Source organism: Hyla sarda, chromosome 2 (assembly GCF_029499605.1).
Source record: "Hyla sarda isolate aHylSar1 chromosome 2, aHylSar1.hap1, whole genome shotgun sequence".
NCBI lineage: Eukaryota > Metazoa > Chordata > Amphibia > Anura > Hylidae > Hyla > Hyla sarda.
In genome coordinates, this window is record NC_079190.1 from 81813059 (window position 1) to 81829130 (window position 16072).

At 43.7% G+C, this 16072-nt stretch overlaps 1 protein-coding gene and 1 long non-coding RNA gene across 4 annotated transcripts in view; one reads left to right on the plus strand and one right to left on the minus strand.

Annotated features, from left to right (window-relative positions):
• The window catches only part of CACNB3 (calcium voltage-gated channel auxiliary subunit beta 3), a 223442-nt gene that overhangs the window by 67992 nt on the left and 139378 nt on the right, over nucleotides 1–16072 (plus strand). The window contains exon 1 of one of the 3 annotated variants that reach the window (XM_056562247.1): nucleotides 14339–14581. The exons of the other annotated variants lie outside the window; for them this stretch is intronic. Within the exon in view, the coding sequence (XP_056418222.1) occupies nucleotides 14537–14581 (45 nt within the window). The 5' untranslated portion in view covers nucleotides 14339–14536. Of the gene's footprint in view, nucleotides 1–14338; nucleotides 14582–16072 lie in introns of those variants that run through there. 3 annotated transcript variants of the gene reach the window in all.
• Nucleotides 1–16072, minus strand: part of LOC130358684 (uncharacterized) — a 125667-nt gene that overhangs the window by 64959 nt on the left and 44636 nt on the right. The window lies entirely within an intron of this gene.

Sequence of the window (16072 nt, forward strand, 5' to 3'; positions counted from 1 at the left end):
AGTTGAGAAAAAAAAAAAATAAAGTTTTCCACTGGAGTACCCTTTTAACCCCTTACGGACTCAGCCCATTTGGGCCTTAAGGACTCAGACAATTTTATTTTTACGTTTTCGTTTGTTCCTCCTCGCCTTCAAAAAATTCCTAACTCTTATATTTTCATCCACAGACTAGTATGAGGGCTTGTTTTTTGCGCGACCAGTTGTCTGTTGTAATGCCATCACTCACTTTAGCATAAAATGTATGGCGCACCAAAAAAATACTATTTGTGTGGGGAAATGAAAAAGAAAATCGCAATTTTGCTAATTTTGGAAGGTTTTGTTTTCACGCTGTACAATTTACGGTAAAAATGACATGTGTTCTTTATTCTTTGGGTCAATGCAATTAAAATGATATCCATGATAACGTACTTTTCTTTAACTGTTGCGCTTAAAAAAAATCGCAAACTGTTTCACCAAATTAGTACGTTTAAAATCCCCCTATTTTTGAAGACCTATAACTTTTTCATTTTTCCGTATAAGCGGCGGTATGAGGGCTCATTTTTTGCACCATGATATGTACTTTTTATTGATACCATATTTGCTTATATAATACTTTTAATACATTTTTAATTAATTTTTTTGGGAATAAAATGTTATTTTATTCCCAAAAAAATTTATACAAAATTTATTAAAAGTTTTATATAAGCAAATATGGTATCAATAAAAAGTACAGATCATGGTGCAAAAAATTAGCCCTCATTTTTTTCTTTTTTACGTTCACGCCGTTCACCGTACGGTATCATTAACATTTTATTTTAATATTTGGGATATTTACGCACGCGGCGATACCAAATATGTACGGTATATACATTTTTTTTTATACTTTTTGGTGGTTGAAATAGGGAAATGGGACAATTTAAGTTTTTATTGGGGGGGGGGGGGAGTTTTTCAAATTTTTTTTTTTACTTTTATTTTTACACTTTAATAGTCCCCATAGGGGACTATTTATAGCAATCATTCGATTGCTAATACTGTTCAGTGCTATGCATAGGGCATAGCACTGATCAGTGTTATCGGTCATCTTCTGCTCTGGTCTGCTCGATCACAGACCAGAGCAGAAGACACGTGGAAGGCAGCGGAGGCAGGTGAGAGGACCTCCGGCTGCCATGCTGGATGATCGGATCGCCGCGGCAGCGCAGCGGGTGATTCGATCATCCATTCAAAGTACTGCAATGCCGCAGATGCCGTGATCTGTATTGATCACAGCATCTGAGGGGTAAATGGCGGACATCCACGCGATCGCGGTTGTCCGCCATTATCGGCAGGTCCCTGGCTGCTATCAGCAGCTGGGACCTGCCGCGCATGACCCGAGCATTGTTACGATGCTCGCAGTTATGTATAGGACGTAAATGTACATCCTGGTGCGTTAAGTACCACCTCACCAGGACGCACATTTACGTCCGGCGTCGTTAAGGGGTTAATGACCAAGGCAAATTTTCAAAATCTTACATGCGTCCACTTATTTGCTAATAACTTTGGAACGCTTTTACTTATGAAAGCGATTCTGCGACAGTTTTTTTCGTGACATTTTGTACTTTACATTAGTGGTAAATTTTTATGGATATATTTAGCGTTTTTTGTAAAACAAAAATGAAAAATTCAGCAAAAAAAAAAAAAAAGAAAAATTTGCATTTTTCTAGACTTTACATTTTCTGCTTGTACGATAGTCATACCGCACCAAATTAATGATTCATTCACACCTGCAATATGTCTACTTTATGTTCCTATCGTTTGATAAACATTATTTTACCTTTTTAGAATGTTAGAAGCTTTATAAGTTTAGCAGCAATTTTCCAGATTTTCAAGAAAATTTCTAAATCTGAATTTCAGTTCTGAAGTGGAATTGAGGGGTCTGTATGTTAGATACCACCATAGATCACCCCATTTTATAAACTGCACCCCTTAAAGTAGACAGAATTACATTAAAGTTTATTAACCCTTTAGGCGTTTCACAGAAATGAAAGCAAAGTGGAGGCTGAATTTTAAAATGTCATCTTTTTGCAGATTTTTCATCTTTATCCATTTTTTTCTGTAACACAGTAGGTGATGACAGAGAAATACAACCCAAGATTTATTCCCTGAATTCTGACATATTTAGAAATATCCCATATGTGGCCTTTGTGCGCTACGTGTCTCTCACACAGGCCTCAGACATGAAAGCGTGCTATGTGGATTTTGGGGAGCCCTTTTAGTTTAGGATATTTTGTTGAAATCATATAAAGTCGCAGAGGCCTTGGGGTGCAAAAATATTTTTTGGGAGACAAGTTGACGCTTTCATTGGTACCATTCTGGGGTACATGTGACACTCTGATCGTCGTTTTTTAGTTAATTTTTTTATGAGGTGGCATACATAAAAAAATCTATTCTACAGTTTTTTATTAAAAAAAAATTAGGTTGTTCGTCATGCGGTATAAATGACATGTTAACTTTACTCTGCAGGTTGATACAGTTATGGCGATAGCAAATTTCTATACTTTTTGTCATATTTTAGTTCATTTATAGCATAAAAACTATTTTTGTAAAAAAAAAAAAACACGTTTGTAAGTCGCCATATTCTGTGAGCCATAACTTATTTTTCACTTTATTAATTTTTTTTACTTTTTTTTCCACATTTAACTTTTTTTCTTTTTACTATTATACACATAATTCAATGGAGTACACATCTGTACTCCATTGAATTATGCATATGTCTGTAATAGACATAGGATAGATCAGTTTCTAACTTAGGTAAAGACTGATCTGTTGCCATAACAACAGAGGCCACTGTCAGTCCTCCGGCTGCTTTCACTTTGCAGAGCGCCGATCGGTGACAGAGGGAGCTCCCTCCCTCTGTTACCCTTATAGACACTGCAGTCACAGTGACCGCAGCGTCTTCAGGGTTAACTCAGGATCGTAACGCTGCAACTGGTCCTTGGCCGCCTTAAGGGAGGCCCGACCGGGCTGACCTGGGAAAATAGTAGGATGGGTAAAAGGCGGAACAGACAAACAAACAAAAAAAATAGCTGCCCCAAACCAGCAAGGCATGTGGCATGTTGGGATTTGTAGTTTTCAGCACAGCAAGAAACAGGAAATAGAAGCAAAGATAGGAAAACAAAGTGGGGTATAAAAAGACAACAAAGAACGGAAATAGAGTAGCTTAAACAACAAGAATAGAAATGAAACAAAACAAATAGGGTCAAAAACGGAAAAACACGTTGACCACCGGAGTACCCCATTAAGGCAGTCAGCCTTATAGGCTTCATCTGGTATTCTCCAGACATATTCAAAACAGTAAAATTGGACTCATCAGACCATATCACATTTCCAAATCTCCAGTGTCCATGGTCTGTGCACCATTGAACATGCAGTTTGACCATTCGTGGTGTCAACAAAGGTTTATTTATTGCAGCTCTGCCATGGATATTGTGTTGGTGCCTGACTTTCCTCACCGATTCTGGTGTCCTTAAGCAGTAATTTGAGGGCCAGTAGTTTTGTGTTTTTTGGGTACAATTCGACAAACTCCTCATCTGCCTCCTCCATAACGCTTTGACTTTCGACCACAGCTACTTTAGATTAAACTATTTCACGCATTCTTAAAAACTCCTTCACTGTATTTGCAGCGACCACTTTTGCAGGAAGACTATTCCATGCATCCACTACTCTCTCAGCAAAGTAATACTTCCTGATATTACTGCAGAAACCTTTCCCCTCTAATATAAAACTATATCCTCTTGTAGTAGTTTTTCTTTTAAATATCCTTTACACCTTTACTGTGTTGATTCCCTTTATTTATATAAAAGCTTCTATCATATTCCCTGTGTCTTCTCTTTCTTTCAAGCTATACATGTTAAGGTCCTTTTAAACTGGTAAGTTTTACCCTGCAGTTCATGTACTAGTTTAGTAGCTCTTCTCTGAACTCTCTTAACAGTATCTGTATCCTTCTGAATATACAGTTTCCAGTACTTCGCACAATACTTCAAGTGCGGTCTCACCAATGCTCTGTACAGCGGCACGAGCACTTCCCTCTTTCTACTGCTAATACCTCTCCCTATACACCCATTAGCAATTCTCTTTCTACTGCTAATACCTCTCCCTATACACCCATTAGCAATTCCCTTTCTACCACTAATGCCTCTCCCTACAAAACCAAAACACTACAATGGAGTCACTTGAATCATAATAAAATAAATATTTTATTGGTATACATTAAGAACCAAATCACATAATAAAAAGGAGGAATAGCATCAAAAAACTGCGGCATCACCGGACACCCTGCATAACACATGATGGTAATCAAGAGGTAATACTTATGCTGATATAATAATCTCAGTAACTGCAAAAAAACGGCATATAAATCATGTAAATCTATGAAAGTATAAACAAGTAAAGTGCCATGTGCAGACAATACCAAAGATATACAAATGCTAAAAGATAAAGTAGCAGCATGTGATACAATGCAGAAATAATATTCCGATACACCTGTAAGCACTTCCACTTCTACTGCTAATACCTCTCCTTATACACCATGAACATTTCTCTCTTTCAACTGCTAATATCTGTGATGTATGGGCAGGGAAGGAGTGCAACACTATTCTCGCCCACTCCCCCTTTCCCTGCCTACTAGCCTATCCGCCCTAGGCAGTAAGGGTCAACAAAACAAACTATAATACGGTCAAAGTCAGGATACTGTAAGGGATAGGGATGTAAGAAAAAAAATCGATTTGCGCGATTATCGCGATTTTTCATTTGGCGATACTGAATCGATTCAAAATATTTTTTAATCGATCCTTTTAGGGATGTGGAATTTGTATCTCTTGACGCCTGGAACAGCATGTCCCGGGCGTCAGGAGATACAAATTCCACATTTGTGGAGCCGGGCAGGCCGGATCTGACGCGGCGGCGCTCTGGGTGTATGGAGCGGGCTCAGACTCGTACCCGCTCCGTACTCTGCGGCCCCCGGCTGATTTCAGTAGCCGGGGGCCGCTGATGCATCACTGCTGCTAATATCCAGCATGTGGAGCTCAGAGGGTTGTATGGAGCGGGCTCCGAACTCCTGCCTGCTCCATACTCTGCAGCCCTCGGCTGTTCTCAGTAGCCGAGGGCTGCCGCTAATAGCATGCGCCGATCGCCGCGGCTGGCTATAAACCCTTTAGATCAGCTTTGACAGCGGCGTCTAGAGGGACATGTGAATGCTCCCTGGTAGGCTAGTGGGGTGGATGCCCCCCCCCCCCCCCCGCAGCACGATCACGGGCGGTCGATCCACTGTGGAGGTAGCAGGAGGGCTTACGTCTGCTTCCTGCTGTCCGGTGGCTCTGTCATTGATAGAGCCTGGCATGACTAGGCTCTATCAATGGAGCGCAGATTAATGTAGTTCAATAGAACTCTATTCATCTGTCTGAGGGATCTAATGATTCCTCCTAAAAGTCTAATAAAGTGTACAAAAAAATAATAATTTTTTAAATAAAAGTGTAAAAGACATTGTTTTTGAGACAGAATCGGGATATATCGGGAAGTATCGTCACCTAGACGGTATCGCGATATATCGGGATATATCGAATCGCCACACTGGTATCGCGATTCGAATCGCGATTCACACCCATAGTAAGCGAGCACACAGACTAACAAAAATAATATCTAAACACACACACACATTAAGTCACAGTCCACTAGCCGAGTCAGTACCAAGAGATCACAGAAATACCAAGTCACAGAAACAGGAGAAGGGTCAGAGAGCAGAGCCAATAGGTCAGATATGCCAGTAATACAAGATACAATAAACACGCTAGGTAGGAGTAGGAGCTCTTTCGCAGGCAAAGCCTGGGTGCTTACTGCAGGATTAAATAGGGAGCTACACAGGTGCAAAGCCGACGAGGTCAGCTGACCATCCAGAGAACTAGGATGCAGATTAACCCTTCAGGTTCTTACAATACCTCTCCCTATACACCCATAAGCACTTTCCTCTCTACTGCTAATGCATCTCCTTATACACCATGAGCACTTCCCTGTTTCAACTTCTAATACCTCTTCTTATCCACCCATGAGCATTTCCATATCTACTGCTTATACCTCTCCCTATACACCCATGAACACTTCCAACTTTCTACTGCTAATACCTCTCCCTATACACTCATTAGAACTTCTATTTCTACTGCTAATACCTCTTCCTATACACCCATAATCATGTCCCTCTCTACTGCTAATACCTCTCCTTATACACCATGAGCACTTCCCTCTTTCAACTGCTATTACCTCTTCCTATACACCCATGAGCACTTCCATCTCAACTGCTAATACACCCATGAGCATTCTCCTCTTTCAACTGCTAATATCTCTCCATATACACCCATGAGCACTTCCCTCTTTCTACTGCTAATACCTCTCCCTATACACCCATGAGCACTTCCCTCTTTCTACTGCTTATACCTCTCTCTATACACCCAAGCATTCTGCTAGCATTTCCTGCAGCTCTATGACATTGTCTGCCTACCTTTAAGTCTTCTGAAATAATGACCCCTAAATCACTTTCCTCAGATACTGAATATAGGACTGTATCACATATTCTACATTCCGCCTTTGTTTGTTTTTTCGCCCCAGGTCCATCATTATGCACTTATCCACATTAAGTGTCAGTGTCCAGAGTTCTGACCATTCCTCTAGTTTACCCAAATCCGGTGCGCGACAACAATCTTTGCCTCTAAACACAACCTCTAAAACAAATAAACACATTTTTGGATCAAGTTTAAAAACAGCAATATACACCATGCGACTGAGAAAATAGCGGAGATGGGAGGTGTGTAAAAATAGAGGGGGGGGGGGGGTCTGACTATTTTGCTCAATCCCTGTATTTTGAGCCAGATTTGGATGTGGGCATTATCCATAATCACCTAGGGCAGTGTTTCCCAACCAGTGTGCCTCCAGCTGTTGCAAAACTACAACTCCCAGCATGCGTGGGCAGCCAAAGGCTGTGCACCGAAGCAAACACCATAACATTACAGCAGGTCTCGTACTCTGTTAAATGATATTTATTTGCTATTTCTCTCCCTTACGATTGCTTACAGCCTCATTTATTATATTTGGCCCTATGATTTACGGCTCTTATGGATTTATTATACCCATCTGTAATAAATCCATCAGATGCTTATTGATGCTTATTGCTATTATTGGACCTCTCAGGCTGGACTGTTCAGCTACCGTGTGTGCCCGGCTTTCCCCTCCACGTGGCGCTGATGATGGATCCTTCTTCACGTCTTATTGCTTTATTAAATATGTGACTCATTGCCGGGTTTTGTTATTGCTGATTAAACATTATAAGCAGCATAAAATACTGCAGTGTACACCCGCCCACTCCTGCCATACTGAAAAACATGCACAATACTGATCCCTTTCTTATCGCCACATAAGTAGGTCACATAGTTAAAGTGCATGATGAAGTGGGTATAGACATTTCCTGCAAAATCCCTTACAGTAATGGGAACCATAGATGCAGTAATGAAGCCTAAGGATAAGGGTTGCCCCATGAGGCTGTTCCCTTGGTCCTATGTGTGTATTTCTAACAGGCAGGGCCAGTTTGGGAGAAGAGAGGGGCTGGGTAATACCGCCATACAATATCTTTCTATGGCTAACACAGTAACACATATCTTTTGCCATAAAATTACTTAAAGTCCCCTTGTTATTTGAAAAAAAATGTAACATGTCACAGAGGTATGTCAAAAGTTTTGATCAATTGGGGTCTCAGTGCTGAGACCCCCTCCGAGCAGGAGAATAAGCGGGAATTAGTGACAGAGATGGGGTAAAGTGCCTCATAGTCTGGCAAAGTGTAGGGTCGAAGGGTAAAGTTCCTGGTAGTCTATGGGAAAGGGTTAATGGTATACGTGTATACAGAGGTGATACAGTGTATACAATGGTGATGAAGTGTATACAGAGATGATGTGTTATATACATGTATTCAGGAGGTGATGCAGTGTGTGCATGTTTACAGAGATGATGCAGTGTATACATGTATATATTACTGTCTACTTGCATATTGTATTTAACTAATAGTGTTTAATACATATAGATATATTTATGCAGTAATCCTAGGTAGCGGTGAGGAGTTATCATGCATGGGTGATAATTTATCTGTACATGCTGATGAGCCCTCATCCGTGCACGCATATCCCACATGTGGTATAGCCATATAGGGATAGCTGTATATATGTGCACTTTTTTCTACTTTTTCTAATGGTGTAGTTGGTTGCGGCCTTTTTAGTATTTAAATTTACCTGGTATAATAAAGATAATTTTTAAGGTTCCCTATTTTTGGTCTAATTTTTGGTATACATGTATAAAGAGGTGATGCAGTGTGTATATATATATATATATATATATATATATATATATATGTATACACAGAGGTAATGCAGTGTATACATATACAGAGGTGATGCAGTGTATACATACATACAGAAGGGATGCATTATGATGGCAGTGAGTACAGAGGAGATGCAGTGGATACATGTACAGTCATGGCTGTAAATGTTGGCACCCCGGAAATTTTTCAAGAAAATGAAATATTTCTCACAGAAAAGGATTGCAGTAACACATGTTTTGCTATACACATGTTTATTCCCTTTGTGTTTATTGGAACTAAACCAAAAAAGGGAGGAAAAAAAGCTAATTGGACATAATGTCACACCAAACTCCAAAAATGGTCTGGAAAAAAATTATTGCCACCCTTAACTTAATATTTGCTTGCACACCCTTTGGAAAAAATAACTGAAATCAGTTGCTTCCTACAACCATCAATAAGGTTCTTACACCTCTTGGTCGGAATGTTGAACCACTCTTCATTTGCAAACTGCTCCAGGTCTCTCTTATTGGAAGGGCGCCTTTTCCCAACAGCAATTTTAAGATCTCTCCACAGGTGTTCAATGGGATTTAGATCTAGACTCATTGCTGGCCACTTCAGAACTCCCCAGCGCTTTGTTGCCATCCATTTCTGGGTGCTTTTTGATATATGTTTGGGGTCATTGTCCTGCTGGAAGACCCAAGATCTCGGCCGCAAACCCAGCTTTCTGACACTGGGCTGTACAGTGCGACCCAAAATCTGTTGGGATTTCATGATGCCTTGCACACATTCAAGGTACCCAGTGCCAGAGGCAGCAAAACAACCCCAAAACATCATTGAACCTCCATCATATTTCACTGTAGGTACTGTGTTCTTTTCTTTGTAGGCCTCATTCCGTTTTCGGTAAACAGTACGATGATGTGCTTTACCAAAAAGCTCTATCTTGGGCTCATCTGTCCACAAAACATTTTTGCAGAAGGATTTTGGCTTACTCAAGTTCATTTTGGCAATATGTAGTCTTACTTTTTATGTCTGTGTGTCAGCAGTGGGGTGCTCCTGGGTCTCCTGCCATAGCGTTTCATTTCATTTAAATGTTGACGGATAGTTCACGCTGACACTGATGCTCCCTGAGCCTGCAGGGCAGCTTCAATATCTTTGGAACTTGTTTGGGGCTGCTTATCCACCATCCTGTCTATCCTGCGTTGACACTTTTCATCAATTTTTCTCTTCCGTCCACGCCCAGGGAGATTAGCTACAGTGCCATGGGTTGCAAACTTCTTTATAATGTTGCACACTGTGGACAAAGGCAAATCTAGATCTCTGGAGATGGACTTGTAACATTGAGATAGTTGATCCTCTTCTCCTCTTTCTGTTGTCCATGCTTAGTGTGGTACACACAGACACACAATGCAAAGACTAAGTAAACTTCTCTTCTTTTTATCTGCTTTCAGGTATTATTTTTATATTGCCCAAATCAGTTACTTGCCCCAGGTGAGTTTAAAGGAGCATCACATGCTTGAAACAATCTTATTTTTCCTCAATTTTGAAAGGGTGCCAATAATTTTGTCCAGTTTTTGGAGTTTGGTGTGACATTATGTCCAATTAGCTTTTTTCCTCCCTTTTTTGGTTTAGTTCCAAAACACACAAAGGGAATAAACATGTGTATAGCAAAACATGTGTTACTGCAATCCTTTTCTGTCTTGAAAAATTTCAGGGGTGCCAACATTTACGGCCATGACTGCATACAGCAATTGATGCAGTGTATACAGAGGCGAGGCAGTGTATACAGAGGTGATGCAGTATCTACATGTATACAGCGGTGGATGCAGTGTATACAGAGGTGATGCAGTGTATACAGTGGTGGATGCAGTGTATACAGAGGTGGAACAGTGAGGATGCAGTGTATACAGAGGCGATGCAGCGTGGATTCAGTTTATACAGAGGTGGTACAGTAAAGATGCAGTGTATACATAGGTGGTACAGTGTGGATGCAGTGTATACAGACGTGATGCAGTGTATACAGAGGTGGTACAGTGTAGAAGCAGTGTATACAGAGGTGGTACAGTGTGGATGCAGTGTATACAGACGTGATGCAGTGTATACAGAGGTGGTACAGTGAAGAAGCAGTGTATACAGAGGTGGTACAGTGTAGAAGCAGTGTATACAGAGGTGGTACAGTGTAGAAGCAGTGTATACAGAGGTGGTACAGTGTGGATGCAGTGTATACAGAGATGGTACAGTGTGGATGCAGTGTATACAGAGGTGGCACAGTGTAGAAGCAGTGTATACAGAGGTGGCACAGTGTATAAGCAGTGTATACAGAGGTGGCACAGTGTGGACGCAGTGTATACAGAGGTGGTACAGTGTGGACGCAGTGTATACAGAGGTGATACAGTGTATACAGTGCGGATGCAGTGTATACATTGCGGATGCAGTGAATACAGTGTGGATACAGTATATACAGTGTGGATACAGTATATACAGTGTGGAGGCAGTGTATACAGTGTGGAGGCAGTGTATACAGTGTGGAGGCAGTGTATACAGTGTAGAGGCAGTGTATACAGTGTAGAGGCAGTGTATACAGTGTGGAGGCAGTGTATACAGTGTGGAGGCAGTGTATACAGTGTGGAGGCAGTGTATACAGTGTGGAGGCAGTATATAGAGGTGATGCAGTGTATACAGTGTGGAGGCAGTGTATATAGAGATGATGCAGTATATACAGTGTGGATACAGTGTATACAGAGGTGATGCAGTGTATACAGTGTGGAGGCAGTGTATACAGTGTGGAGGCAGTGTATATAGAGGTGATGCAGTGTATACAGTGTGGATGCAGTGTATACAGAGGTGATGCAGTGTATACAGTGTGGAGGCAGCGTATACAGTATGGAGGCAGTGCATACAGTGTGGAGTCAGTGTATACAGTGTGGAGTTAGTGTATACAGTGTGCAGGCAGTGTATACAGTGTAGAGGCAGTGTATACAGTGGTGATGCAGTGTATACAGTGTGGATGCAGTGTATACAGAGGCGATGCAGTGTATACAGTGTGTATGCAGTGTATAGTGTGTATGCAACGTATACAGTGTGGAGGCAGTGTGTATACAGTGTTTATGCAGCGTATACAGTGTGGAGGCAGTGTATACAGTGTGAAGGCAGTGTATACAGTGTGGAGGCAGTGTATACAGTGTGGAGGCAGTGTATATAGAGGTGATGCAGTGTATACAGTGTGGAGGCAGTGTATACAGAGGTTATGCAGCGTATACAGTGTGGAGGCAGTGTATACCGTGTGGAGGCAGTGTATACAGTGTAGAGGAAGTGTATACAGAGGTGATGCAGTGTATACAGTGTGGAGGCAATGTATACAGTGTGGAGGCAGTGTATACAGAGGTGATGCAGGGTATACAGTGTGTATGCAGTGTATAGTGTGTATGCAGCGTATACTGTGTGGAGGCAGTGTATATAGAGGTGAGGCAGTGTATACAGTGTGGAGGCAGTGTATACAGTGTGGAGGCAGTGTATACAGTGTGGAGGCAGTGTATACAGTGTGGAGGCAGTGTATACAGTGTGGAGGCAGTGTATACAGTGTATATAGAGGTGATGCAGTGTATACAGTGTGGAGGCAGTGTATACAGTGTGAAGGCAGTGTATACAGTGTGGAGGTAGTGTATACAGTGTGGAGGCAGTGTATACAGTGTGGAGGTAGTGTATATAGAGGTGATGCAGTGTATACAGAGGTGATGCAATGTATACAGTGTGTATGCAGTGTATAGTGTGTATGCAGTGTATACTGTGTGGAGGCAGTGTATATAGAGGTGAGGCAGTGTATACAGTGTGGAGGCAATGTATACAGTGTGGAGGCAGTGTATACAGTGTGGAGGCAGTGTATACAGTGTATATAGAGGTGATGCAGTGTATACAGTGTGGAGGCAGTGTATACAGTGTGGAGGTAGTGTATACAGTGTGGAGACAGTGTATACAGAGGTGATGCAGTGTATACAGTGTGGAGGCAGTGTATATAGAGGTGATGCAGTGTATACAGTGTGGAGGCAGTGTATACAGTGTGGAGGCAGTGTATATAGAGGTGATGCAGTGTATACAGTGTGGAGGCAGTGTATACAGAGGTGATGCAGTGTATACAGTGTGGAGGTAGTGTATACAGTGTGGAGGCAGTGTATATAGAGGTGATGCAGTGTATACAGTGTGGAGGCAGTGTATACAGTGTGGAGGCAGTGTATATAGAGGTGATGCAGTGTATACAGTGTGGAGGCAGTGTATACAGAGATGATGCAGTGTATACAGTGTGGAGGTAGTGTATACAGTGTGGATGCAGTGTATACAGTGTGGAGGCAGTGTATATAGAGGTGATGCAGTGTATACAGTGTGGAGGCCGTGTATATAGAGGTGATGCAGTGTATACAGTGTGGAGGCAGTGTATACAGTGTGGAGGCAGTGTATATAGAGGTGATGCAGTGTATACAGTGTGGAGGCAGTGTATATAGAGGTGATGCAGTGTATACAGTGTGGAGGCAGTGTATACAGAGGTGATGCAGTGTATACAGTGTGGAGGCAGTGTATATAGAGGTGATGCAGTGTATACAGTATGGAGGCAGTGTATATAGAGGTGATGCAGTGTATACAGTGTGGAGGCAGTGTATATAGAGGTGATGCAGTGTATACAGTGTGGAGGCAGTGTATATAGAGGTGATGCAGTGTATACAGTGTGGAGGCAGTGTATATAGAGGTGATGCAGTGTATACAGTGTGGAGGCAGTGTATATAGAGGTGATGCAGTGTATACAGTGTAGAGGCAAGTGTATATAGAGGTGATGCAGTGTATACAGTGTGGAGGCAGTGTATATAGAGGTGATGCAGTGTATACAGTGTGGAGGCAGTGTATACAGAGGTGATGCAGTGTATACAGTGTGGAGGCAGCGTATACAGAGGTGATGCAGTGTATACAGTGTGGAGGCAGCGTATACAGAGGTGATGCAGTGTATACAGTGTGGAGGCAGTGTATACAGAGGTGATGCAGTGTATACAGTGTGGAGGCAGTGTATATAGAGGTGATGCAGTGTATACAGTGTGGAGGCAGTGTATATAGAGGTGATGCAGTGTATACAGAGGTGATGCAGTGTATACAGTGTGGAGGCAGTGTATATAGAGGTGATGCAGTGTATACAGTGAGAAGGCAGTGTATATAGAGGTGATGCAGTGTATACAGTGTGGAGGCAGTGTATATAGAGGTGATGCAGTGTATATAGAGGTGATGCAGTGTATATAGAGGTGATGCAGTGTATACAGTGTGGAGGCAGTGTATATAGAGGTGATGCAGTGTATACAGTGTGGAGGCAGTGTATATAGAGGTGATGCAGTGTATATAGAGGTGATGCAGTGTATATAGAGGTGATGCAGTGTATATAGAGGTGATGCAGTGTATATAGAGGTGATGCAGTGTATACAGTGTGGAGGCAGTGTATACAGAGGTGATGCAGTGTATACAGTGTGGAGGCAGTGTATATAGAGGTGATGCAGTGTATACAGTGTGGAGGCAGTGTATACAGAGGTGATGCAGTGTATACAGTGTGGAGGCAGTGTATATAGAGGTGATGCAGTGTATGCAGTGTGGAGGCAGTGTATATAGAGGTGATGCAGTGTATACAGTGTGGAGGCAGTGTATATAGAGGTGATGCAGTGTATACAGTGTGGAGGCAGTGTATATAGAGGTAATGCAGTGTATACAGTGTGGAGGCAGTGTATATAGAGGTGATGCAGTGTATACAGTGTGGAGGCAGTGTATATAGAGGTGATGCAGTGTATACAGTGTGGAGGCAGTGTGGAGGCAGTGTGGAGGCAGTGTGGAGGCAGTGTATATACAGTGCACCTGTGTGTGTTCCCTGGCTCCAGCAGTTCGGTGGCCGGTGCTTCCCTCCCTCCATCCTCCGCCCGCTCCCAGCTGTAGCCTCCATGCTCCGGGGACTCGCCGCTGCCAATCAGAGGAGGCTCCGGGCGGTGTGAGGTAGGTGGGGGCCATTGTTCCCTCGCCTGATTGTTAGTCACAGAGAAGCAGCCGGTCTTCCTTATTCCTCCATCCAGGGTGGGAGCGGCCGGTCAGTGCTGTCAGCTGCCTCCAGCGCCCATCACCACAGCCCCGGTCACACATACAGCAGCCGCCCGGCGCGCCCCTCAGCCTGGAGCCCCTATGTACGACGACCTGTACATCCATGGATTCGAGGACTCTGAGGTGGTGAGTGCGGGAGATGGGCGAACGGGAACATGCAACAGATACCCCGAGTGTACGGAGCGGGCAGGGGATGGCACACTGCAACAGATACCCCGAGTGTACGGAGCGGGCAGGGGGTGGCACACTGCAACAGATACCCCGAGTGTACGGAGAGGGCAGGGGATGGCACACTGCAACATATACCCCCGAGTGTACGGAGCGGGCAGGGGATGGCACACTGCAACAGATACCCCGAGTGTACGGAGCGGGCAGGGGATGGCACACTGCAACAGATACCCCGAGTGTACGGAGCGGGCAGGGGATGGCACACTGCAACAGATACCCCGAGTGTACGGAGCGGGCAGGGGATGGCACACTGCAACATATACCCCCAAGTGTACGGAGCGGGCAGGGGATGGCACACTGCAACAGATACCCCGAGTGTACGGAGCGGGCAGGGGATGGCACACTGCAACAGATACCCCGAGTGTACGGAGCGGGCAGGGGATGGCACACTGCAACAGATACCCCGAGTGTACAGAGCGGGCAGGGGATGGCACACTGCAACAGATACCCCGAGTGTACAGAGCGGGCAGGGGATGGCACACTGCAACAGATACCCCGAGTGTACGGAGCGGGCAGGGGATGGCACACTGCAACAGATACCCCGAGTGTACGGAGCGGGCAGGGGATGGCACACTGCAACAGATACCCCGAGTGTACGGAGCGGGCAGGGGATGGCACACTGCAACATATACCCCCGAGTGTACGGAGCGGGCAGGGGATGGCACACTGCAACAGATACCCCGAGTGTACGGAGCGGGCAGGGGATGGCACACTGCAACAGATACCCCGAGTGTACGGAGCGGGCAGGGGATGGCACACTGCAACAGATACCCCCGAGTGTACGGAGCGGGCAGGGGATGCCACACTGCAACATATACCCCCGAGTGTACAGAGCGGGCAGGGGATGGCACACTGCAACATATACCCCGAGTGTACGGAGCGGGCAAGGGATGGCACACTGCAACAGATACCCCGAGTGTACGGAGCGGGCAGGGGATGGCACACTGCAACAGATACCCCCGAGTGTACGGAGCGGGCAGGGGATGGCGCACTGCAACAGATACCCCGAGTGTACGGAGCGGGCAGGGGGTGGCACACTGCAACAGATACCCCGAGTGTACGGAGCGGGCAGGGGATGGCACACTGCAACATATACCCCGAGTGTATCAGCCGATTTTATATGACTTATACCCTTTATATTTACTACATCCTAGACGTGTATATGTACCATATTATAATAGATATGCCATATATACCATATGAGTAGTAGAATATAATATACCATATGAGTAGTAGAAGTATAATATACCATATGAGTAGTAGTATAATATAATTTACCATATGAGTAGTAGAATATAATATACCATATGAGTAGTAGAAGTATAATATACCATATGAGTAGTAGTATAATATAATTTACCATATGAGTAGTAGAATATAATATACCAT